General features: G+C 39.4%; 1 protein-coding gene and 1 long non-coding RNA gene across 11 annotated transcripts in view; one reads left to right on the forward strand and one right to left on the reverse strand.

Moving 5' to 3' along the window:
* LONRF3 (LON peptidase N-terminal domain and ring finger 3) overlaps positions 1-19,952 on the forward strand; it is a 135,014-nt gene extending 115,062 nt beyond the window's left edge. For 9 of the 10 annotated variants that reach the window (XM_023523313.1, XM_023523314.1, XM_023523316.1 and 6 more), the window contains 6 exons: positions 5,646-5,760; positions 7,901-8,022; positions 9,927-10,085; positions 10,757-10,919; positions 11,937-12,086; positions 15,011-19,952. In XM_023523313.1, coding sequence (XP_023379081.1) covers positions 5,646-5,760; positions 7,901-8,022; positions 9,927-10,085; positions 10,757-10,919; positions 11,937-12,086; positions 15,011-15,166 — 865 coding nt within the window. In that variant the 3' untranslated portion in view covers positions 15,167-19,952. The remainder of the gene's footprint in view (positions 1-5,645; positions 5,761-7,900; positions 8,023-9,926; positions 10,086-10,756; positions 10,920-11,936; positions 12,087-15,010) is intronic. The other variant, XR_002777243.1, reaches the window with a different exon arrangement.
* LOC111731647 lies at positions 1,707-18,738 on the reverse strand. Its single transcript, XR_002777244.1, has 3 exons — positions 18,726-18,738; positions 6,435-6,440; positions 1,707-1,810 (listed from the first exon to the last, which is right to left on the reverse strand). It is a non-coding gene; the product is annotated as an uncharacterized LOC111731647 (long non-coding RNA).
* Positions 19,953-26,019: the final 6,067 nt, after the last annotated feature.

Here is a 26,019-nt window from a genome sequence, read left to right on the forward strand (position 1 = left end):
CTCTTTCTCTCCCCCCACTCCTTGTTCTCTCTCACCCATGCATGAAGCGGTGAAGGAAGGAGACAAAGGAGGGGAGAGAAAATGTGTATATGAATGTGTGCTTCTACACGTAGATGGATGATGTCTTTTCTAGATATAGATGTACACACAGTCCTGGCTGTGTCATAGAGTGCAGAAGGAAGATGGGCTTGGGAATCAGATGTGACTTCACATCCAAGCCCTGCTACTTACTTGCTAGCTGTGTGACCTGATACAAGTTATTTAACCTGTCTGGGTCTTAATTTCCTCAGTAGCAAAGTGGAGCTAATCATAATTACCACCTATCAATATGTAAAGGTAATTTATATGTAAGGCAATATTACACACACCCAGAATAGGAAGAGAAATATTTGTTCCTAGTCACTTTACTCAGTCAGCCTTTATAGAGTAGCATAGTAGCACTGAATATAGAAGTGAATTGAGTATTTATTGAAAAGCAATATATTCTAAGGATTTAAACTTTAAATTTTCCAAAGCAATAATTATGCAGCATCTGTGCCAGCATCCTTGTTCGTGACCACTCAGATCAGGGGCATTTTAATCATTGCTCTTGCAAAGAGTTGCTGTATCCTTTTGTGTCTGTTTCACTCATCTGCTCATTAAATGTCAATATTTATTGCAATTAATTAACCAGCTATATCACTGGCTTTATGTGGATTACATTGTTAAATGAACTAGTTTTACAGGAAAAAGTTTTACAGATACGGATTTATCAATCGTCGTCATCTTTAACATCATCAAACAGTGTATAAAAAGCATTTCAGATTCATAGGACACAGATTACTGAGGAAGAGAGATATTCTAGTTGATTGCTCTAGTAGTTAGATCATAGAGCCATGGTTCCCAAATCAACCTGCAAATCACACTTTTGGAAAGCATTTTAAATTGTGAAATATACACAGTGGAAAAGTGCATAAAATATAAATGTATTCTCTTAACGAAATATTGTAAAGAAGATACTCATGCACCTCTCTCAGTTCAAGAAATAAAACAGTGCCAGGACCCCAGAAGCTGCCCATGTCACTTTCAAATCACGACTCCCTTACCCTCCTCTTGAAACCACTATCTTGTCTTTTATCTCTTCTTTTTAAAATTAAATTTATTGGGGTGACATTGGTTAATAAGATTATTTAAGTTTTAAGTGTACAATTCTATAATATATCATCTGTATATTGCATTGTGTGCTCACCACCCAGTCTAGTCTCCTTCTATCACCATATATTTGACCTCCTTTACCCTCTTCGTTCCTCCTTTTCTTTTTTAAAATAGTTTTACCACCTATGTATGCATCTCCAAACAGTGAATTTAGTTTTGCCTATTAAAAAAAAAACTTTATGTAAATTAAATTGTTCATTAACATCCATTCTTAGTTTCTTTTCCACAGTATTAAGATTTATCCATGTTATTACATGTAGGTAGTTTTTGTTCATTTTCATTAGTGTATAGTGTCCCACTGTATGAATCTACCACAATTTACTTATCAGTTCCATTGTAGATAAATATTTGGGTTGTTTCTAGTTTTGAGCTATTCTGGACAACATTGCTAAATTTTATTTTTTAAAATTTTATATTAGTTTCAGATATACAATAGAATGGCTTTTTTAAATTTTATTTTTTAAAATTTTATTTTTTTAAATTTTATTTTTTAAAATTTTATATTAGTTTCAGATATACAATAGAATGGCTAGACATTTATATAATTTATGAAGTGATCCCCCCGATTACTCTAGCACCCATTTGGCACTACACATAGCCACTACAATAATATTGACTATATTCCCTATGCTGTACTCTACATCCTTGTGACTGTTTTGTAACTACTAATTTGTGCTTCTTCATCCCTTCACCTTTTTTATCCAGTCCCCCAAACCCCCTCCCCTCTGGCAATCACCAGTTTGTTCTCTGTATCTGTGAGTCTGTTTTCACTTAGTTTATTCATTTCTTTTCTTCCTTATATTAGGGGTCCCCAACCCCCAGGCTGTGGACCAGTGCTGGTCCATTGCCTGTTAGGAACTGGGCCGCACAGCAGGAGGTGAGTGGTGGGCGCGGGAGCAAAGCTTCATCTGTATTTGCAGCCACTCCCTAGCGCTAGCATCACCACCTCAGCTCTACCTCAGATCATCAGGCATTAGATTTTCATAGGGGCACCAGTCCCTGGTGCAAAAAAGCTTGGACACCACTGTTAGATTCCACATTTAAGTGAAATTGTATGGTACTGATCTTTCTCTGCCTGACTTATTTCACTCAGCACAATACCCTCTAGGTCTATCCATGTCGTTGCAAATGCTAAGATTTCACATTTTTATGGATGAGTAATATTCCTTTATACATAGGTTGCTTCCATATCTTGGCTATTATGAATAGTGCTGCGGTGCATAGATCTTTACAAACTAGTGTTTTGGTTTTCTTTGGATAAACATCCAGAAATTAAATTGCTGGGTCAAAGGGTAGTTCTTTTTTTTTTCTTTTGAGGAATTTCCAAACTGTTTTCCATAGTGGCTGTACCAGTTTACAATCCCATCAATAGTGTGTGAGGTTTCCCTTTTCTCCACATCCTCGCCAACACTTGTTGTTTTTTGGTTTATTGATGATAGCCGGACAGGTGTGAAGTGATATCTCATTGTGGTTTTAATTTGCATTTCTCTGATGATTAGTGATCTTGAGTATCTTTTTATATGTCTATTTTATATGACCATTTGTATTTCCTCTTGAGAAATACCTATTCAGGTCTTCTGCTCATTTTTTAATTGGATTGTTTGTTTTTTGTTGTTGTTGAGTTGTATGAATTCTTTATTGTAACCAGTTTTATGTATGCTGGTGCATATAAGTCTTTGCCCATTTTTGATTGGGTTATCTCTTCCTGACTTGAAGGAACTTTATGTATTTGTTAGTCACGTGTGCGGCAAACGCCCTCTTCTATTCTGTGGCTTGCCTTTTTGCTCTCTTAATGACACCTTTGATGAACTTACAAATTCTTAATTTTAATGAAGTACAAATTACCAGTTTTTTCATTTATAGTTAGTGTTTCTTTTGTGTGTCTTGTAAGAATATTTTTTAACCTTGAGGTCATAAAGATATTCTATTTTCTAAAGCTTTACTGTTTGCTTTTCACACTTATTTTTACCACACACATGGAACTGACTTTTGTGTATGGTGTGAGAGATGGTTTAACTATTTTCACCTATGGAAAGCTATCCCAAATAGCATTTATTGTGAATGCTGTTTATGTACTGAATATCCCCCTTCTGTTTTGAAGTGCTAACATTTATCATAAATCAAGAATCTGTGTCTGGGTCTATTTCTGGGCTTTCTATTCTGCTCCACAGGTCTATGTGTCCTTGTGCTAGTCCTACACTGTTTTAATCACTGCAGCTTTATGATAAGTTCTGACGTAGAAAAAGTTCTCCCACATTGTTGCTCTTCAGAAGTGTCTCAGCTCTTCCTGGCCCTCTGCCTTGCCTTATAAAGTGTAGAAATCAACTTGTCAAGTTCCACAAAAACAAACAAGTGAAATAAGCTGTTGGGATTTGTATGGGTGCTTATTTACGTCTTCTTTACTTTCTTTCAAAGGAGTGTTTATGTTTTTTTTTCCAAAAGAAGTCTCTTAGAAATTTGTTTAGATTTGTTCTTGGGTACTTGATTTTTAAAAGCAATTGCAAACGTCATCTTTAAAAAAATGTATTTTCTCATGTTTGTTGCTGATAAATAGAGTAAAATCGTGTGGGGTATATTTATTTAGCATCCTTGCTAATTGTATCAATTCTTACTTTTGGGCCAATTTAATAACTAAAATTTATTAATTCTGTTAAATTAACTACTTTCAAAATAGGATTATAACATTCAAAAAGTAGAAACAAAAGTGAATATATGAAGAGACTCTCTCCTACTCCAGACTTTCATTGGCTTGTTAAAAATATCAAATCTCTGCCGCTCCTCTTGACCTGCTGAATTGCAAACTTCATCCAGTGGAGCTTCACCATGTCTGTTTTTTTTAAAGCTCCACGGGTAACTCTGACAATTAGATTTGGAGATCAATACAGAAGATTCACCTATATAGAGATTAGTAGGATTGTGTAATATAGTGATTTTTAAGTCTGGTTGCACATTAAAACCACCTGAGGAGCTTTAAACAAACCCTGATTCCTGGCTCTTACCCTGGACCAACAGACCTGAATCGCTGGAGGTTTGCTCCCAGGCATCTGTAGTTTTTAAAAGTCCCCCAGGTGATGGGGGGTGTGGGGAGGAATAGAAGGGAGGGTTTACAAAGGGGCATGAAAAGATGTTTGGGGGTGATGGGTGTGTTTAGGATCTTAATTGTGAACATAGTTTCATAGGAGTGTACATATGTTAAAACTTACCAAATTGCATACTTTAAGTATGTGCAGTTTATTGCACATCAATTACACATCAGTAAAGCTGTTTAAAGAAAAATCTTCCCAGGTGATTCTCACACACAGCAATAGATGAGCATCATTGTTCTAATAGAAAGAGCACATGACTGAAACTGAAAGTTGGATAGCCTTTCATCTGCCAACATTTGGCTGTGTACACGAAGATAAACCACTTCATCCCCTGTGAACCTCATTTTCATTCTGGTTGGTGGGTTCAATTTTTTTCCCAAGTACTTTTCAGCTCTGACATTTTGATTCTTCTGCTCAGTCTGGCAATGTGTGCCAGGCTGCTGGTGCTCGTCCTGGTCACACAAGGGGGCTGTGCAGCTGGTGACTTCTGTCAACTAACACTTTCATGGGATCAAAATAGGTTGGTTAGCCATTTTTTCTTTTCTTTCTGTCCTCTTGGTGAGTGCGAGCCCCATTTCTGAACCATCATCTTCAGCTGCCCCCACCTAGTGTTCATACTGTGGGTGAGCCTTCCTTTAAGTAAATCCATGAATCTCTGAATGTACAGAACAGCTTTAAAAAAGACCCCCAGATTGCTTTGAAAATATCCAGCTCTTACAAAGCAATTAAAATAGGATCTCATTGAAATATGTGTACACACACACACATATGTGTGTACATATGTATGTATCAGTAAGCATATTAACGATATTACTCTACCACCCCTAGGCAATTAAATGTTTGTTACAGGTGCAATTTCAAGATCCTTCAGGTAGTAAACATTGCATAGGTGAAAAATGGATTCAAGGTTAACAAAGAAGCCAAGACTTCTTCCATTATAATATGATATAAAGTACTTGAATGAGTAAACTTGTGTGTGTGTGTGTGCGTGTGTGTGTGTGTGTGTGTGTATGTGTTTATGTGCATTTACATATACTCAGGTGAACAGGTTGGCTAAATATTTTAGAGTGGAATCTATTCAGACACCCTGGGCATTCATCTCTAGACAGACTGACTAGAACTAATAGTACAAAATAACTAACTATGTTCTAAATTTTAATAAATGTATTATTTTAAAATTCAGCTCAGAAATATAGAGCAAATGTTTTTCCTAAGTGCAACAACTGCAGGGATTTTTTAAAAAGAATTCCCCCCCACACACACACACATAATTTTCCAAATAATGCTATAAAACCTTAACATAGAGTAGCTCTTTTATTTTTGGTCTTATTGCAGTTTTCTTCCATTTTGATTCTTAAATTTCAGATTATTTTATGAGCCAGTCACAACACCTTGCGGGCATACATTTTGCTTAAAATGCCTTGAAAGATGCCTAGATCACAACGCGAAGTGTCCACTGTGCAAAGATGGCCTTTCACAGGTAAAAACGTTTCTTTGTTGGTTAGCTTATTTGAAATTAGGTACTAAGACAGTGTCCTATTAGATCCCAAGCCACTGCACTATGCTAGGGCAAAATATCCCCTCAGACCATCTATCTCTTTCTCCTGTCTTATGGCCACCCCTCCACTCCCCACAAAGTCCTTCAGGAAAATGAGGCAACATCTAGCTTTAAATGAACAGTTAGTAGTGAAATTAATTTGTGTTGGAAACAAAAGTATTAAATTGATAATAAACATGGATCCTGGCTGTAATCCCATCATGGCACCCGATCCACTGTAATCTGGGTGAATCTTGTATCTTCTCTCGGCTTGGACTAGATGAGCTCTGATGTCCCCTTTTCATCGATGTTTATTCTGTTGTTTGAAGAGATCACTCCCAGTGCTCCAGATAAACCTCACCAACCTTCAGTGTGGTCCTTGTCACACCCCTCAGGAGCCTCTGGCTACTTGAAAATCTCTGGGGCTTCCAAGTTCTTTAAAATGAGTCACACAAATTGCCACCTTAGTTTTTCAAGTGGACCTGATGAAATTTTCTTTAGCACAAGAAGACTTACAAATCCATCTTATTTTCCCTCCCTCAGGGACTGTGTGCCACATTATATAATCAGTATTAATGTTGCTTGACCCTTGTCATCCCCAAGGAGAGATTGGAGACACAAGACTATCTCTAGGTGAATGAAGGTCCAGAGAAATCACATGTTGAGCTTTCCCAACACCCCGACATTTATTCTAAAGGAAGGGAGTGAAATAATTATCAAAGATAACCCTGAGAGTGTGTATTTGGTTGTGGGGAGGGTCAGTATCGTACCTTGTCTAGGTAAAGGGGTGAGATTTGCTGGCCTGATTGTAGGTGAGAAGAAGTCCATGGTCCTTATACTTAAATAATACATTTGTGTTGTCATAACACTACAACATTCAGATAAGCAGAAAGAAGAAAAATCTACCCATATGCTCATCACCTGGAGAAAATCACCGTTAACAGTTTAGTGTGCCTTTTCTGGGTTTTTGTTTTAGCATCAGCAGAGGAGTCATCTCCTTATTTGACTGGCCAGCTCCTGAGTCATTGCTTTTCCCCAAAACTCAGACTGGACGAACAGTTGGTTCTCCTGCAGCTAGGAGATGGCAGTGGCCAATAAGGCATCCTAGAGCCAGATTCTGTGGGGTCCTGGAGTCAGGGGCTAGAAAACAGTCTCATCTATCTATTTGTATTCACGCAGGTTCACACTTGCACAATTTCCCAGAGAGATAAATATCTTACACCAATCATGTTCACTGGAGAATAGACAGACATAGACCGTACTGGAAAAGGAAAAATTGTCTGAAACCCACAGTTTTATACTCAGGAGCTCCCCCTGCTGGGCCTGTGTGGGTTTTCACTCCCATTGTCTGGTCCACACAGTTAAATGCCCCCTACTTACAGATCCCTGGATATATGCATTGGGTAGGGGTGTTTGGGAGAAGAGTAATAGTGACAGGTAAGCCTGAGTTTGGTTCTGAAATCATGGTTTATAACATAATTTCGGTGACACCTAGACGATATATTAAAAAAAAATCGAATAGACAAAATCACCAGTATTCACCTGTGTGTGTTTTTTCAATTAAAGATAGAGAAGAAAAACATATTTAGAATTGTAATATCCAGAAGCCAAGCATTAGGATGGGATGGGATGGAGCTGGGCAGGAAAGGATCAATGACTGAAAATTACTTTTTGGTTCCCTGAACCTTTAGTTCCCTACATCCCAGATGTAGACCATTTCTGTGAGCTTGTAAACAAAAATAATCAGAAAAAGGAAATGGAAGAATTTTACCTCTTTTTTGATAATAACGTGGGATAGATTTCAGTGTTTTAGGATAGCGATGAGATTTTTAAAACATCAATGCAGGTCTTTTTCCCTCTGTTAAAATATTTTTCCTAATTATAAGAGTAATCAGTTGCAAATGTTTTTATTTTGAAGTCTGACATCCAGAGACTACATACATTATGATAGTATCAACTGCTAATATGTGGGTCCAAATTACTCCAATATGTGGGCCATTTGACTATTCTACTGATTGCATTAGAAGTGCTTTGTGTTTTTCTGATGACCGTGTAATATCTAATTGCCTCATTCCCCATATAGTGCTTGGCATCAAGAAAATACAGCAAAAACATCATAATGGAAGAGCTAATAGCTAAATTCCTTCCAGAAGAACTCAAGGAAAGAAAGAAACTTTATGAAGAGGAAATGGAAGAACTTTCCAAGTATGTATATGCATATTTCTAGTTTCAGTTTCACTCATATTAGCTCATAGAGATGAATGTGCACATTTCTTCCTAACTACTCATTCAGTGATTTCATGTTGGTGGCTTGAAATTGGCCATGGTGAGAGTATTTACACTATAGAAATTGGCAAATACTATAAACCAGGGCTTTTCCTCCAGAAAGCCAGTTGTTCAACATTTACCAGCACACCACTGAAGCCAAACCACTGACTAAGTCACATCTTGGCACTAGGAACTGGGTGTCACTAGCAAGAGTAAATTGGAGTAGCTTGATCAGGGGAAACTTATGAAGTATCCAGAAGACTGTTTTCAAATATATAAGGAGGTGCTATGAGATTAAGAACTTTGTTGTCAGCCAGACCTGGGCTTAATGACCCAGTGTTGTCACAAAGTGAGTATGACCCTAGTCACCTAGTCACTTCACCTCTCTGGGCCTTAGTTTCTTCATCAGTAGCTTTAGGATAATAATAGTTCCTACTTCATAGACTTCTTATTAAGATCAAATGAGCTGGTGCATAGTAAGCACTTAATAAATGGTAACAATAAGCATGCTGCTTGTTATATGCTTCCTCCACTGTGCATAGGTATTGTGAGAGGTGAAGGGTAGGAATGGGCATGGAAGTTGGGCTCCGCACTCTCAGCCTGCCTGGAAGAACAGTTCACTTAGTGGACAAAGCAGGAGGCAATCACCAATTTCTGCCTCTCATACTGCTGCCCTCCTGTCTCTCCAACCCCAGTGGAATCCTCACAGTATTCTGAGGTCAAGGTTTTATGCCCACCCTGTAGAGAACCATTTCTTATTCTGGTTTTATGCCCACCCTGTAGAGAACCATTTCTAAACTGCCATCAATTTGTCTGAATTGCCTCTCACTTTGAACAACATGTTTTCCTGGGAAGCTAGAAATGAAATCTATTTTTTCTCATTGATTTGTATTTGATCTGCTCAGGGCATGTTTATCTTTATTTTTGATTCCTAAGTTCACCTTGAGTCTCTGAGCCTCCTCTCAAATATCATTTAATGTCTTATTTAAAAACTCTGGAATATACTGGAGGGATTTCTATTTAAAGGAATCCTAGACTTAATCCTTTTGAGATTTAGGCAAATGGTCTCATATCCATTGGTAGGTTTAGATTCAACTGTTCTTGTATTGGATTTACTAGACAAATAAAAAAACAGGGATCCAGGAGGAGCTGGCCCAGTTGGTGGTTCTCCCTCAGGCTGTGTGTCTGAATCTTCACAGGTACTTGTTGAAGGGCAGACTCCTGGGTCCCGATTCCAGAGCCAGTGCACCAGTGTCTCTGGGATGCTACAGGCCAGTTGTCTGGATTTAAATGCCTCTGGTGATTATGATGCGCAGACGTATTTGAGCATCACTGAGCTAGATTACTCTTGCCTCTCCATTGCTCCTTCCTCTTCCCAGTTGGGCCTGCCATGCAGATCTTCTAGTGGATTTGCAAATTTGAGATACTCGCAGTGACTTTGCAGAGAATTTCCCACCATCCCTCGGGAGAGCTGGGTCCACTTATAACTACCAGTACCATTCTCCATACTGACAGCAAGACACCTGGAAAGATTGTTTGAGTAGAGAGCATGAAAGAAAGAAGAAATATGAAGTATCACCGTCACCCACCATGTTGACATACTAGAGAACTTCTTTAGCCAACTTAGATTATGTAGAATGTCAGTTTTCACCTCTAAGCCCTTACATTAACCAGATAATGGGACTCAGCGCATAGCATTAGTTGCATTTCAGTATTTTTTATCAGCCATCAAAAGCTGTCTCCTTGCCTTCCTACAGGGGAAGCACATGGTGACATTTGACCAACCTTTCTGTGTTGTGCAACATTACATTGAGATCCATGTCATTTGCTCTTCCTGACAGCTTGAATAAGAACGTGCCTATTTTCGTGTGTACTATGGCCTATCCCACTGTTCCTTGTCCCCTGCACATCTTTGAGCCTTGTTACCGTTTGATGATTCGTAGATGCATTGAGACAGGCACAAGACAGTTTGGCATGTGCCTTGGAGATCCTGTCAAAGGGTAAGTGAGTTGCTATGTGAGTCAAGGGGAGTTGGGTGGAGAGGGTTTTTGTTTTACCTTGGGGGCCTACCAGGAGACGGGGAGGCACAGCTCATGATACTTAGCCAGCTTACTACCATGAGCATTTGTAAGAATCAGGGTCCCTCTGGTCCCAAGTTTGTCATGTGAGTGGCTGCCTATTTAAATTAATCTTTTGGATTAAATCTTTTGTTAAACAGGTGGTATATAATATAAAACTTGTTTTATAAGAGTGTGGGCCCTGGAATCAAACTGCCTGCATTCATATTCTGGCTCCAGCCTTGGAGAAAATTTGACTTTGGGCAAGTTACTTAACCTTTCTGTCTCAGTTTCCTTATCTGTAAAGTGGGTACGGTAAGAATGCCTACCTTATTGGGTTTGTTGGGAGGATTGGTGAGTTACACACAAAGCACTGAGCACAGTACCTAGCACATAATATTGCTAAATAAATGGTAGCAGTTGTACTAATACATTAAGATTATTTTTTTCACATAGGCACTGCCTATTGTGTAGTTGTAGCTATAGACTCTGGGGCAGGCAAATAGGCAGAAGTCTCTCGAGGCACAGCATGAGGTTACAGAAATGTCTGGGGACAAGGCCGGGGAAACGACTCATTAAGAATTTACTTTCTTGACTCCATTTCTAACAAACAGGTTTGCAGAATATGGCTGCATCCTAGAGATCAGAAATGTTCAATTCTTTGCTGATGGCCGCTCAGTGGTTGACAGCATAGGCAAGAGGCGCTTCAAGGTCCTCCATCAAGGCCAGAGGGATGGTTACAACACAGCTGACATTGAATACATTGAAGACCAAAAGGTGAGGGTGGCCAGTACCAAGAATCCCAAAGACAGGCTATACTTGTGGCTTGGCAGATATAGATGGTTGCAAAAGAATTTCTCAGCACTTTTGGGGCCTTGAGATTTCTCATCAAATTGGTGCAGCAACATTGAATGCTGCCTCATTGCTACTGGATTGTAGAATGACAGTAAGAATTCCCATTGTCCTGCCTCTCCCTGCTTAGTTGTTGAGTTATAGTCATTCATAAGAAGTGCCAAGCCAGACCAACCCTTGAATGCCCATTCAGTTAGGAGTTAGGTATCTGCCAGGAGTACCCAGGGATAGATCTAGAGTGGGGTCTACACATAGATATTGTATTTTTCAATTTGTTTAGATTTTAAAACTTTTGAGATAATTGTAGATTCACATATGCATTTATATTTTTAAATGGCAACCTGGCTAAGAGCCCTTCCCAATAATTCATCATCCCATGAGGCGGAAAGATAACATGTCCAGTTAATCCTTGGTTTTCTGGACTAATGGACAGAAAAATAGGTAAATAATAATCCCATGTTCACTAATACTTATGTTCACTACATAGTATATGATTAATAAGTATTTGATCAACAAAAAATATATTCAACTTGGAAGATAGAGTTACACACTGAGGCACAAACACATTTGTGTCTCTCTTCCCAGTGAACAATGAGAAAGTAGATGTAAATAATGAAAAGGAGAGAGACATTAACCAGCATAATCTAGTTTAACAGCATGCCTGCACTCAGGCTAGTTTTCATTTCTGGTTTTCTATATGTCTTACTGTTTCAGCTAATTTACCCTGCTGAATCTTTCTCCTCCCTCCGCCCTCAGCAGTAGTTATGCACAGTCCATCATCTGGCTGAGGAACCTTTCACATACCACACAAGAGAAAGCTGGGCAGGTGAGCCTTCCCATAGGGAGACAGGATGGATGCTCACAGAGAGTCAGGTGCCAACGGTGACTCTAGAAGTGATGGAGAAGGTACAGAATGCTTCACTTCCACTTTGATACTTTTAGGTTCAAGGAGAAGATTGTGCTGAGCTCATGGGATTACATAACTGTGTCTATGAGCAAGCATCATCATGGTTCCATTCACTCAAATCATCTTTGAAGAATCGGATACTCAATCACTTTGGCCCAATGCCAGAGAAAGATGTGGATCCTCAGGTATATAAAAAATGTCTCTTCCTAACTGGTTTCCCCCAGCACATAAGTGAGCCTAGGGTTTGTGATTAGAAGGCGCATGGTTGCCATCTAGCAAATCAAGTGCAGAGAGCAAGATGGATCTAATCTGGTATTGTTTGGCTGGGCAGTGGGCATCAAAGGTAAGACCAAAAGGATCTCAGGTCAGAATTGGGGAAATTAAAGTACAGCAGTAGGAACTTGGATCCAAGACAAGTTTTGAGAGATAAGTCAGGTGAGCGATGGAAACACAGACACCATCAACTGGAGGACTTTCTGTGGGAGTTCATAGTCACACCATGGTAATGTGTTGCAGTGAAAAGAGTTACACAATGACCAGGCCTAACAGGATAGTATTGTGGGAGCTGAGACCAAAGGCTGCCACTTCCAGGAGGCTTCATAAGCCTCTCTCCCATTGCTGCAGAAGCTAGGAGATAGGGCCAGCTACCTTAAAGGATTCCAACTGCATGATCACAGACATTTTTCACACCTGAGTCTTTCCATGCTTAGCCCTGCAGGTCTAGATCCTTGCTATTGTCCTCATCAGGGGTGAGTAGGTCCTGAGAAAACTGACCCAGTAGTTAAATTTACCATTTGGTTGAGTTATACTAGAAAGCAGTTCATTGGGTTCTGTTGGGTCAGTCTATTTCCTGGGGGGGGGGGGGCAGGTTCTTTTGAGAGATCAAACTCCAGGAAAGTGAAGATAGTCAAGTTTCACCAAGCTTTGCTTGCCTGCCAGTTATAAATCAGAAAACACACTCTTTCTAGGACAAGGATGGAGCTATCTTAGTCAAATATTTCCCTACTATCACCTTTCCCACATTCTGAGCTGGCTATCCTACATTGTCACTCCATAACTTCCTAAATCCTTTACTTACACTCATTCCTAACTCTGTCACAATAGTAAAATAGAATATATATATTCTGACTTCCCTGCTGAAAGACTGGTCCTGCTTACCTCTCTAGCTGTGTGACCTTGGGTAAGTCCCTTCCCCCTTCTCCACTTTTCTCCTATCTCTGAAATGAGGCAGGTAGATAAAGTATACTCTGAAGTCTCATATTCCTCTTGCATTCTGAGGCTGTAAACCATCAATCTGCTCCCTACTGGGCTGAAATGTCTTGCTTTCTCCAGACCGCAAAAGTACTTCCTTTTCCCCATAGAAAGGCATCGTGAATGTTGAAAAGAGAAAAGTCAGTTAGTGCTTCCGAATGACCCAGCTCCTGGCTCTGGGCTATGGTGATTCAGGACTACAGCAGAGCTCTGAGCAAGCTCATGATCAAGCTTAATGTTCCCCCTCACCTTCTGGAAAGCATTCTACCCTAGTCAAGCAGAAGATAGCGATCAACAATGATAACAGCATCTTCCATAAACACAGATGCCACAGAGTGATTCATAAGGCTCAGTGACAAAAAGCTGAAGTCTTGGGTTTCATTTCCTTTCTTATCATGTTGCTTCGGCAGCAGCAACAAAACAAACAAACAAGCAAACACCCCCCCCCAAATCCCCAAATTCCACCCAGTTTGATCCAGTCAATGCTGCAGCCCCAGTGGTACCATTAATAAGAATTCTCTAAGCCTCAGGAGGAAGTTCCTTAGAAACAGCCAGAAATATTAACATCAGCTTAAATGATCCTAGGAAAGAAAGTTCAGAATATGTCAATCTAATATTCAAAACTGATAATAGGAGGGAGAACATGTTACAGACTATAGTGAGGGACAAAAACGAATCCAAATGAAGCTAAAGACAGAGAAGGAAAAAGGGCAATAAGGTTTGGGGGAGAATCAGGTGAACCAATTTGGAGGCAAACAATCCCACATGTAAGTGGTCTGACCAGAATGTGGTTCTCTACAGTCTTAAAACTAACCTTTGGAAAGTTGTGAAGAAAGCTCATTTTGGGCTTAGTAGGAAATAAGTCACCAATGTCTAAAATGTGTGCCTTGGCACTTGCTGACAAACAGAATTTTGGTGAAGGCTTTGTGTGGGATGGGAAATGTCTTGATTAAAAGGAAACCTAGGGACAAAAATACATTTCTCAAGTGAATGTTTTCGAATTGGAATTTTTGTGAAGTGGGATTGCTGGGCTTTGAGGCTGTGAATCATAGGTTTGGTTGCAGGAGAGAAGCTAGCCATGGCCCTATATAGGGACATGGCATATGTGGACTGTATTGCCTTCAGCCAGAAGCAAGGAGATGAAGGAAGTTAAGAGACATGCTAAACCTAAGGGGTCATGGGAATTGAAGGCCAACATGTATACATCAATCTTAAGGACCTTAAATAGAATCTTAGAAGTGGAAGAGATTGAGTAGCGGATATTTCAGCACATAAATCACACTAGCTAGGAAGTATAGTATACCTGTTAGGGTATTGATTTGCTTACTTTAACAACTACCAAAAATAACTAACTTAAACAAGATAGCAGGCATACACGTCCTGGAAGCCTAAGGCAACTCTGTTCCATGAGATCATTCAGAGACCTAAATTCCTTTCTCACAAAGCTGTACCATCCTTTGAATGTTTCCTTCATCCTCCTGATTGAAGAATACTGATTGTCACCATGCCCATGTTCTGCCTATGGGAAAGGGAGAGAAAGAGGAAAGTAGAGGGTACATGCCCCTTTCCCAGGGCATGACTCAGAAGTCACACATATCACTTTGCTTTACATCTCATCAGCCAGAACTTTGTCTCGTGGCCTCACCTAGCTGCAAGGGAAGCTGAAAAATGTAGTCTTCTTTTTCTAAGTGGCTGGATGCCCAGTTAAGAGAAGGGGATATAGATACCAGGGCAGTTAGCAGTCTGCCACACACAGACGCAGTTCTACCTGGGATGTTTACCATGCGGCTTTGGAAACCTGCAGACTAATATCACTTCCATGGGAGTGGGATGAACCCATTTTGTTTCTCTGTTGCAGATTAACCCAAATGGTCCAGCCTGGTGCTGGTGGACATTAGCAGTTCTCCCACTGGAAAGCCGAGCTCAGCTTCCGTTCCTAGCAATGAAGTCCTTAAAGGATAGACTGAACGGTATTCGGCGTGTCCTGGCCTTTATATCCCGAAACCAAAACTAGTGAGAATGGATTGCTGAAGAGGAGCTGCCACCCTCCCCACTGCCTAGGGAAGTCATCTTGTAAATATATCTAGATGCAATAACATCTCAACAGAAGCAAGGGTCAAACAGAGGCATTACCCTGCTGTTGACCACAGAGATAAATTGAGTAGAAAGACCAAAAAAAAAATGACCTGTTTGAAACTTTCTTTCTTAAGATGCTTCTTGACATGCTGCACAACTACATGCACAGCAGAGATATTCAAGAGCCCGGAAAATTTTTTTTTTTTGATTTGACATAAAATTTTCTGAAAGTTTAAAGTGATTTTGCTTTAATTTTCTTTCTTTCATTGATGAATGACTGTATGGTTGAAATCTGAGGGAAAGATACTAATAATGTTGCTGCATTATTTCACTGACTTGAGGTCTCCTCATTCCAAATGGTTCAGGTTTTATATAGCATTGTGTAAAATAATGTTCAAACTTCTTTGTTTTAATTTATTTTTTCACTACTGTATCCTTTTTTATACATGTATGTTTGTAACTATTTAAGCGTACATTACTAAAAAGTCAATTGCTTTATTTATTGATGTAGTTTACCATGTACCTAGGGGGAAGTAACAGTACTAGAAATGTGTCATTTTTGCTTTAACCTTTTGTTCGATCTCAGTTCTTGAACCATTTTTGTGTCTATCCAGTTGGATACCTAAAGGAAGTTCAGAATCATGCTAAGGTCATCTATAGTCACAGATTCCATTGTGTTTTCAGTTTGAATTCAACAATATAAAATACATAGGGGATTTGGCATAGATTATGGAATAAGCCAGAGTAAAGTAAAATAACCCATTTTCTATGTGTTATACAGAATAAGGATGAAGGAATTTTTCTGGAATTAATTGATGAATCAGAGGAGTGTCCTTTATTACAATCTATTATAGGCATTCATTTCAGCAATCTAATTCTAAGTGTTTCTAATTTCTCCACTGTGCAGTTAAGAATGGGATTTTTAGGCAGAATAATATTTATCCCTTCAGAGGAAAGAGTTTTCAGTTTGGCACATCAAAGCTGGGCCCAGCTAGCTTCCACTTCTCAGGGTTCTGAGGATCACAGCCTGGCCAGCATGTATGGAAACACTTGCTGAAGGACTGTTTGTTACGAAAAGTATAAAGAAGCCAGTAGAAAAGGTAGGATGCTTAAAAAAAACCTATCTTTTTGATTTTTAAATACTTTTAAAGGAAACAGCAAATTAATCCATGATATTATCTAAACACTGCCTGTCCTCCAAGCTACAATGGGCCAAAGATTTCAGTATAGGGGAAGAATGGTGGGTAAACAGGTAAGAATAAGCCCTGGTTTAGCTTGCTTAGGACAAGTGTGATTCTTTTAGTGCCAGGTGAACCTGAAAAATAGCGTGAGTATGAGAGTGTTATAATGAATGACAGAGTGAAAAGATTAGGGCAGGGAAGAAGTGAATTGTGCCATTTGTACCATTACTCAAATGACCCCACCCCCTGTGATTCTGGACAGTGTTATTCACTCACAGCCTGACCACTCTGTCAAGGTGAGAGGTTAATGCCTCAAGTAATCAGTCTGGCTTTTTCCATCACCACCTGTGGCCAGAAACAGAAAAGGCAAAATGAGATGATCCATGCAACATAAGAGAGCTTAAGGTAAGCAGAAACCAAATGATCTTTTCTGCACTTTCTTAATGGATGCTATGTTGTCAAAGCATTATGTCACCAGGTTTGATGTTTGGAGCCAGACTGGATTGGAAGGATAGGCATGGTAAATGCCCAAGCAAATTCTACAAGACGCAGAGAGCAGTAAATTACCGTCTCCTCCTCAGATTTAGTGCCCAACTATTTGGTCATAACACAGTCATAGTACAATAGTTTCCCATTATCTAGTATAAATGCAACGCAAAAAAGGGTGATAAGTGTCTCCACTTGCTAGGTGTGTTACCTTTGTGATTTAACTTTTTCTGAGCCCCAGTTTCTTCATCTAGCAAATGGTAATGATAATTACCACACATAGGGTTATTATGAACATTAAATGAGATAGTATATGTAAATCACTTAGCACAATACCTAGCATATAGGAGACATTTGACAAATCATAGTTGTAATTAGATTATTAATAGTTATGGAATATCACCAGGGGCCTACATTTGGATAACATGCTGCTTTTACACACAATACCCATTTCCAACCCCTTTAAACTTGGTTGGGGGAATCTACACCACTGAATTTCAAACCATAACTTGATGCTTTACGATGATTCCTTTTGGAGTCAAGTCTGTTTGGAAAAGTGGAAAGACTGAAAAACAAATGAGGTTCAGAAATAAGGGAGAATTCTGTGCCGGCAATTTTTTCTTATTTTAATAGGCCTAAAAAGTAGTATTGTTTGGAGGTCGAGAATTTCCAATATAATGGAAGCCTTAAGTTCTGGTTCCCTTAGAATAACCAACTCATCACTCCCTGCTCTTCAAAATGTATTGAAAATCTTGGCCATGCCAGGGTGAACAAATTTTACAATCTACGATGTTTGTGCTTAGTTCATGGTATTTCTTTATGCCGCCCTAACAAAAATGTATTGCAAACCTACTACATACCAGATACTGAGCCAGGTGATTTAATGATCTCATTAAATCATTTATTTGTCACATCAATCCTGTAAGATCACTTATTATCCCCATATTATGGACGAGAAAGCTGAGGCTCTGCAATGTTAAATACTTCGCCTAAGTAACACAATCAGCCAGTAAATAGCCAAGCTTGATTTCGAACCCATTACCTTGCAGATTTTAGTTTGTGTTATACATAATTTTGTTAAATAGGCATGACAACCAAGTCACAAAAGCACCCCAAAAGCTCACAATGGGAAGGTGTAGGTTAAGTAAATTTAAATTACCCAACACATCACCACTTAATCTAGATTAAAAAAATAAGTTTAATTAAAAAAATAAAATAAAATTACACATCATAGAATGCTTCATGTTGATAAGTGAGTACATAACTCCAGCAAATGTGGATCCTTGGAGACACAGAATTGCACTTTACTCTCAGTAGCCTAGATACACATTTGGGTGGTATTATAGCAAGCTTTGGTTTCAGTTGTGGTGGGAGGCAGAAGGCAAGGCTAAGCTTTAGTTTTCTTTGGAATGCACTTAAATGGGGTCATCAGTTAGACATGACCATTTTTACTACTTGTAAATTGATTTTGCAGCAAAGCTTGGGAATGAAGAGTATACAGAGAGAAGATATAAAGCCAGAAGGACAAGACTTCCCCTTGGTAGATAGTGCCATTTATTTGGTTAGTTTTCCTGTCTTATCAGGACCCAGTCTTCTCTTAGTAGATTATTTTCTCTCTGTGTGTATGTGTACGTATGTACATATATGTGTGTATATGCATTAAGTACCAAGCAGACATTATGCCTTTCTGCTTTTTACTGTACTACTACTGCTAGCTAACAACCAGCAAAATGTGGGAAATGAAAAATGATGAAACTAATTTTCCATAGACACTTGGAGAAAAGAGTGCTTTCCCCTGACTTAGGGGAACAGGGAACTGACTATTTCAACAATTTTCCTTTTCTGGAGGCTGACTGCTTCTAGTCGCACAGGTTTAGTTGAGTCACTGTGCATGTGGCACTTCCAGCTCTGCCTATGGAGCTTGCCTGGGCTCAGATTATCCCCTGTAACTGGCCATTAGAGCAGTAGAGCTCCTGAGATTAGTTCACAGCTCCCAGAAGTTTCTTACTGTCAACAGATTGCATGCTGTTGAACTGGACTTCATTGAGGACTGTGTTCCCCCATGCCTACTCCATTTCCAAGATGGAATTTTATTCAGGAACTCATTCCTTGAGTTTTCAACCTGTTGACTCTTCATCCATTTACATTTACCAAGGCAGAATCATAGCAGAGGTGTGAAAGACACAAATGGAAGACAGCCCAAATAATGGAAAGAACAGATTTTAGGCTTGTGGATAGAGGTTTCGATTTATAATTTAAGACAGTTCTGAAAAGCAGCTGGCTGCATGGGCTGCAATTTGTGGCATTTCCTGAGTGCAGAGAGAAGGAAGGAAAAGGAGCCATGTAAAATGAATGTATTCAATTCCTCTTAGAATGATAACTCCCACTGTTCAACTATTTAATAATCTGGGTTATGCATATCCAGAGGTGAAATGAAGACATTTTGACTTACAAATGGATATTTTCCAACACACTAAGTTAACCTTGAGAGAGAAGTGCCTGTAATTTCTGTTCGTGGTGTCATTTTAAAAGTTTTGCTTTATGATTCTGTAGATGTTTAAAGATTTGTTGCAAAAAATGTGATTAACAGAAGTTTACAAAACAACATTGTAGCTAATGCATCATTTAAATAAGTTGCTTAACATCTATTGTCACAGCAATATCAATAAAGAACAAAATAAAAGGAGAAAATAAAATAGGTTTATTTTAGATAAACTAGTTCCATCATTTTATGTAGTTCTCAGTAATGCTAGTAGTAAAATATCAAGCAAGCCATTTAAACAGCAGCAAACATGTCTGTGTTTGTTATTCCAGTTGTTTTTTGAGCAGTCATTTTACTCCAGCACTGTAATGAACTGAAAGGGGAAATAAGATAATGTTTTTTCTTCCCCACATTGCTATTCAACTACCTCTATATGCTTGATTTCTCTTTAGGATTTTCTTTCCTCCAAATATGTACAAAAAAGGTTTCAGCTCATCTATGTTGTAATAATAATGTGATATAGACAGTCTCTGTGAAAGCTGTTTGTTCATTAAAAAATGTTTCCTATCCTTTCACTTTGTATGTTGCACAGCAATACCTTTACCTTAGGACAAGAATTACCCATATACCTTCATTTTGTTGGAAGTATCATTTTGTTGGAAGCCGAACAGAAAGGAAAGCTATCAGAACATCTAGTTTGTTCTTATTACTATTAGTTATAAGACACTCGACCAGAAGATCTTTCAAGGATCTTCTGTACCTACCTATACTCAAATAAGCTCTTAGTATGTGACAGTGAGGCAGGTGTTAACTGATTAATGTGACTGATATGTTCTGAAAAGCTGGCCATAAATTAATTGTTAAAAAAATGTGTCAGAAAAGTTTATTATTGAAAGAATTATGCTGAAGCATTTTGCCAATAATCTACCCCTAGTTTATTTGTAAATCCATTCATGTATTGGGCTTGCTTGAAGCAGAGCATACTACCTACTCTGTTTTCTTTGGCATTATAAAATATTCATGAAAGCAAATTACACATTTTTATTTCAATCAAGTCGTTTTTCAACAATAGGCTAAATCTAAGGCCCAAAATGTGAACCTTTTGCCAGGAAAGTTGGTAAAAGTGACTAGGACAATGAGCGATATTGACTGAGCTAACTCCAGCAAGAGAGCTTCAACATCTCATCTTCTTTACAGGATCGATTTTAGTCTTGTGCCACTTATGGCTTTATACAAGGTCTATTTTATCACTGAAGAAAAAAAATGGGAGTAGGATAATTAAAACACAAAATAATAATTTAAAAAAAAAAAGTCCACTTGGGCTGGACTTTGTTCTTTGTTACAGGATCTTTTGGGTAATTGAGAAAAACCAGAACTCCTGCCCAACTGGGCCCCAGAGCGAGTGCTTGGCTCTGTTGAACATTGCCCTTCTGTGTTCTGTCTGCCACATGCCAGCTCTCTTAAGATAGAGTACACTCTGGCTAAAGATTCAATCTTGCCTCCAAGGCGGCCACTCTTTCTGCCCCAAATGCCAGCATAACTCTAGAGAACTGGATTGGACTATCTAAAAAGAAGGTCTTGTTTGCAGTCGTCCCCTAGGACTTGAGCAAGGCCAAAGCCAATACTTCCTGCTTCCTCTCCCCTGAGATCCATCCTGGAAAATTTGAGTTCTCCAGGGTCAACGATGCCTCTCTAAAAGGAATTCCCAAGTCTCAAAATAAGGAGCAAGAGAAGAGAAGGAAGAATGACCATGACCCACAGGCTTTTAGATATTTCCCTTCCTCTCTTATGTTTGATTTCTTCACTCCCAAGAGGGGCTGAGATGGAATGCGAAGTGTCAATACTCCCCAATACTGGTTTCTTCCAGGTAATGCAAAAACTTCCCAGCCAGACTTGGCCCTGGGTAACCCAATGTAGAGGCATGCCCTGGTCAAGGAAGAAAGTGCAGGCTCCAAGGAGCCCTGCCTCTACATCTCTGAGCCCACTTCCCTCACCTTTTCCAGTTTTGCATTACTGGTTTTCCCATTTCAACCTATACTCATGTTGACTGGCCATCCATGTTTACTGTCCACTTATACACATGGATTAGCAAATGTCATTGTTGTGTTAGAAAGCCCCTCCAAAAAACCTCTTCTCCACTTACTGAAGTGCTGCCTTCCAAACCTGTCAGCAGGACGCTGCTTACCTTCCAGTAAGTCAATATGAACAATTTCTGGATGCCGTAAGTGCAACAAAATTAAGTCCTGAAATAGCCCATTTACCCTAAGTCCAGTTTCACTCTAAAAATCTTGTTTCTCTTGGATTTTAGAGGGGCATTATAAGAATATTTGACACAATGAACAGGGGAAATCACTGCCCCTTTGGTCCATAAGGATGTCTATTGCCATTCCTAGCATGCACCTGCATTCTCAGAACTACATGCTCCCCCTATAAGCCCAAATGAGCACTTCCATTAGAGGACTAGTGGTTAGGGCTGGGGGAGCATTTTGTCCACAAATGGAGTTAAGCCCTTCTGTTTAGGCAGTCTAAAGTAATGAGTTCTAGTTGAAGGAAGGGAAAGAGGGAAGGGGGCAGGGAAGGATTGTGGGAAGGGATAATTATGACAAATGAAATGACAATATTTTTACCTCTTTCTGGGCTCAGAGCCTCATACATCCTCTTTTCATAGTGACTGATTTTAATTTTCTATCCATGTTAGGATATACCCACATCAAGACTGCAATCATGTTTTCTGGAGATATGAGTCATGTGCTTATACTCTTAGGCAGCCAAAGGCCTGGCTAATGTCCACTGAGTGTTCACTACCTGCCAGGCTTTTCTAGTTTGTTTGTTTTTTTTAACATTTAGTTTTGTATTAGCTTCTCACTATAATCTATGAAGTAGATCTCAATTCCCATGTTATAAGTAAGTAAACTGTAGCACAAGGTGATTATGTTACCTATGGTCATGCAGATTATAACCTGGGTAGTCTGATTCCAGGGCCCGCACTCTTAATAGATTTTATGAGGTATCTATCCTGCAGTGTCACAGACACAGGAGAACAAGTCAGCCCATGGATTCCCAGTGGAGAACTTCCAGTAATGATGATGGCAAATAAGCAGCAAGAGCTGTTACCATTTACTAAATGTAAACTGCACACTAGGCACTGCACTAAGCATGATCTCGTTCAGTCCTGAAGGAGGTGCTATTATTACTCAGCTTTGCAGGAGGATGCTGCGGCTCAGAAAAATATAACAACTTGTTGAAGTCCATGCAGGTAGGAAGCAGAGAGGCTGGGATTGCCATCCAGGCTGTCTGACTGCAGTCGTTATTATTACTCTGCAAGTTTGATGGCCTCTCATGAAGCCCATCACTCTCCTCATTTATACAGCCTTGATTCCTGTGTCCTAGCATATTTTTTTCTAATTCTAGTCCCCCAAAGTCTTGCCTCTCTTCTGTCATTGTAGCCCTCCTTCATGTGGCCTCTCATCCTAATAACTACAAACTCAGGAGCTTCAAATTGTCAGCACAGCTTGCCCAGCTCACTCTTCCCCTGACCCACCTCTGTAGCTACTTTAAGTATTCTTGTGTCACAGAAAATATATGAGTATGGATTTGAAGATTCAAAAGGTAAAACATATAAGAACATTCGAATGCTTCAACTCTGTAGTTCTAGAGTCATATATCCCAGAGCTGGAAGAGGCCTTAAGAAATTATCTAGCCCAGCTTCCTGTTTTTAGCTGGTATTGTTCTCCCACTTTTCAGATAAAAGAACTATGGTCGTACAATAATGTTCAAGGCCATTCCATGAAGTAGTGACCAACACAGAGCCTAATATTTGATGCACACCCTACATACTAGGGGAAGCTCATGGCTGCCCTTCTTCACGCCATGAATGTTCTCATGGGGGGCATCCTGGAAATGGAGATTTCATCGAAAAGAACAAAAAAATTTTTGAACAGCTGTAGCCCATTTGGAAAGGCCCTTTTGAGGATTATTCTCCCTCTCTGACTCCCCTTACCTTTTCTCTTTAGATTGTTTCTCTATTCAAGGAGATTTTCTCTCACATGACCCGCCGCCTGGGAGAAACTTCCAATTCCTTCCTCCTTGGAAGTTTGGGTTTGATGGGTCTGAGGCAGGCTGCTTTAGGCTGGGCAAGAGGAGTCCTTGAGAATCATGTCTGCCAGCTCAAACACCCCTCCACTCCCAATTGTTCAGGCTATCATTGAAGGAGTTGAGATCCACATCCCAGTGAGAAAGAAAATCAGATTTGAAGATCCTGATTCAGTACAGAAAGGCCATCAAAACATATTCAGTATTGCTTTTCAAAGGACAGATCATCAAAAGTTTTCTTATGTCCTCCCTCCCCAAAAATAAATATTTATCATCTTGTTTAGTAGGAAGACCAGAAGCAAGAGATTTCAGGGTTGGTTTATAGATCCAACGATCCCATCAGGCGTCTGGACTGTTTCCATCTTTCATGAATGTTTAATGAAACAGCTTCACAAAGAAAAGGAGGCTGTCAATCCAGTCCTTCTTGCTGAAAGTCAGATGCCTGAAGGGAAGGAGTTTGTTGACCACCAGCTCTACATGGCTATAAATCCATAGATGCAGGAATTTTTAAAGTGGTAAAGAGTTTTCCATGTAATAGGTTGTAACATCTTACTGGTTTTCTCATTAACTGATTGGAATAAAATCTTTGACATGGGTTAGATAGATAGATAGATAGATAGATAGATAGATAGATAGATAGATAGATAGATAGATAGAAAAAAGGATCTTCTAGTGTTCATGTCAATCTCAGATTCAGGTGGGAGGATGTTCGCCCTCGGTGTTTTCACCTACAGGAACTGCCAGGAAAATAGGGGGCCAGCTACAATGGTAATTCTTAGTCTAGGCCCTTCAAGGGCATTAACACCTCCAATTCATTCTTCAACTCACAGCCTAGGGAAGAAAACACAGAGCATCACAGAGCATGGTGGTATCTCAGAGTAAAGGCGCTTCATCTTGCTTGGGAAGGTGCTCAGGGAAAGCTTCTTGGAGGAGATAATATAGGAGCTGAATCTTGAAGGGTAAGAAGAGTGGAGAGAAATTGAAGAACATGCCAGGCAGAGCCAACACATGAAAAAATCAAGTGGTCCATAGAGAGAGCCCTGGTTACTTGTAAGGAATATCGTGAGCAGTTCAGCCTGGCAGAGCACAGGGCTCAAGGCACGGCAGTTCCTGACAGGGAAGCAGGGCCAGTTTCTTACACTTTTGTTTTATGATGATTAAAAGCAACAGTTTGTCTCTGGACAGAACTGTGCAGAAGCCTGCTGCACAGTTCTGTTCAGAGATGGGGAGAGGGCTCGTGTATGAGAGCCCAGCTTGCTGGCCAAGTCAGAAGGTTCATTGCATAACTATGAGGAGAGTCCTCTTGCCATAGCCTAACTCCTGGTGCTAGGCTCAGTAGGCACCTTAAGGTTTGGACCAGAGGAAGAGAAGTGGGGATTGGTGGGATGGATGTGTTTGAAGTGTGAGTGGAGTGCACATAAATGGAGAGGTCAAGGGTGGAAGGGGGAAGGAAAGGAGCTGGCCTCTCTCCCCACGTCTCTCTTCCCGTAGCTTGGGGCTAAAAAAAATAGAACATTCTATCTATTTCACTAAAGAAAAGAGGTCATCATCAGCTTGAGTGCAGAGATGTATATATGGGGCTTATAAACAAAACAACCTCGTTTTACTCTTTTCAAACAGAATTTTAGCTACATCAATTCTGCTGACAGCCATTTACTAGGGAAAAATTAATGGCTTTCGATTTACAAAACAGGATTATGAAAATTTGCAAAATAAGAGCTAGATTGACGAACTTTGAGGGTAACATTCTTCATTAACCTAGAACTACATGGCAAAAAAAAAATAGTTTATATCTGAAAGTGAAAACATAATATTTGTACCTAGCCTTTTAGATTAATAGTGGTGCATATGCATTGTGGTCTTTTAAAGGGTGCCAGGATAATATTCTAAATCAGTTTCTTCAGATCTTATCTTAAGGTACATGATACTCAAATGTTTCTAGATATCTCCACCCATCTGGTCCTTGATACATGAACTGATACTTGTACCAGAACTATCTGCCATTAAATGAGCCAATTTGATATCAGAGTAATATTGGCCTCATAAAATAAGTTGGGAAGTATTGCCTCCTCTCGGATTTTTTTGGAAGAGTTTGAGGAGAATACGTATTAAATCTTCTTTGAATGTTTGGTAGAACTCATTGGTGAAGCCATTTCATCCTGAACTTTTACTTTTTGGTAGGATTTTGATGATTGTTTCAATTTCCATACTGCTGATCGCTCTATTTAGACTTTCCAGATCTTGATTCAGTCTAGAAATATTGTATTTTTCTAAGTACTGGTTTGTTTCTTCCAGGTTATTAAATTTGTTATTATATACTTTTTCATATTATTCTTGCATGATCCTTTGTATTTCTGCGATGTCAGTAGTAATTACCCTCTTTCATCCATGATTTTGTTTATTTGTGTCCTTTATCCTTTTCCTTTAGTGAGTCTAGCCAGGGGTTTGTTAATTTTATTAACCTTCTCAAAGAACCAGCTCTTTGTATTTATTTTTTCTATTTTTGTTTGTTTGTTTGTTTTCAATTTCATTTATTTCTACTCTAATTTT

The sequence above is a fragment of the Pteropus vampyrus genome, unplaced genomic scaffold (assembly GCF_000151845.1).
Source record: "Pteropus vampyrus isolate Shadow unplaced genomic scaffold, Pvam_2.0 Scaffold390, whole genome shotgun sequence".
Taxonomy (NCBI): Eukaryota; Metazoa; Chordata; class Mammalia; order Chiroptera; family Pteropodidae; genus Pteropus; species Pteropus vampyrus.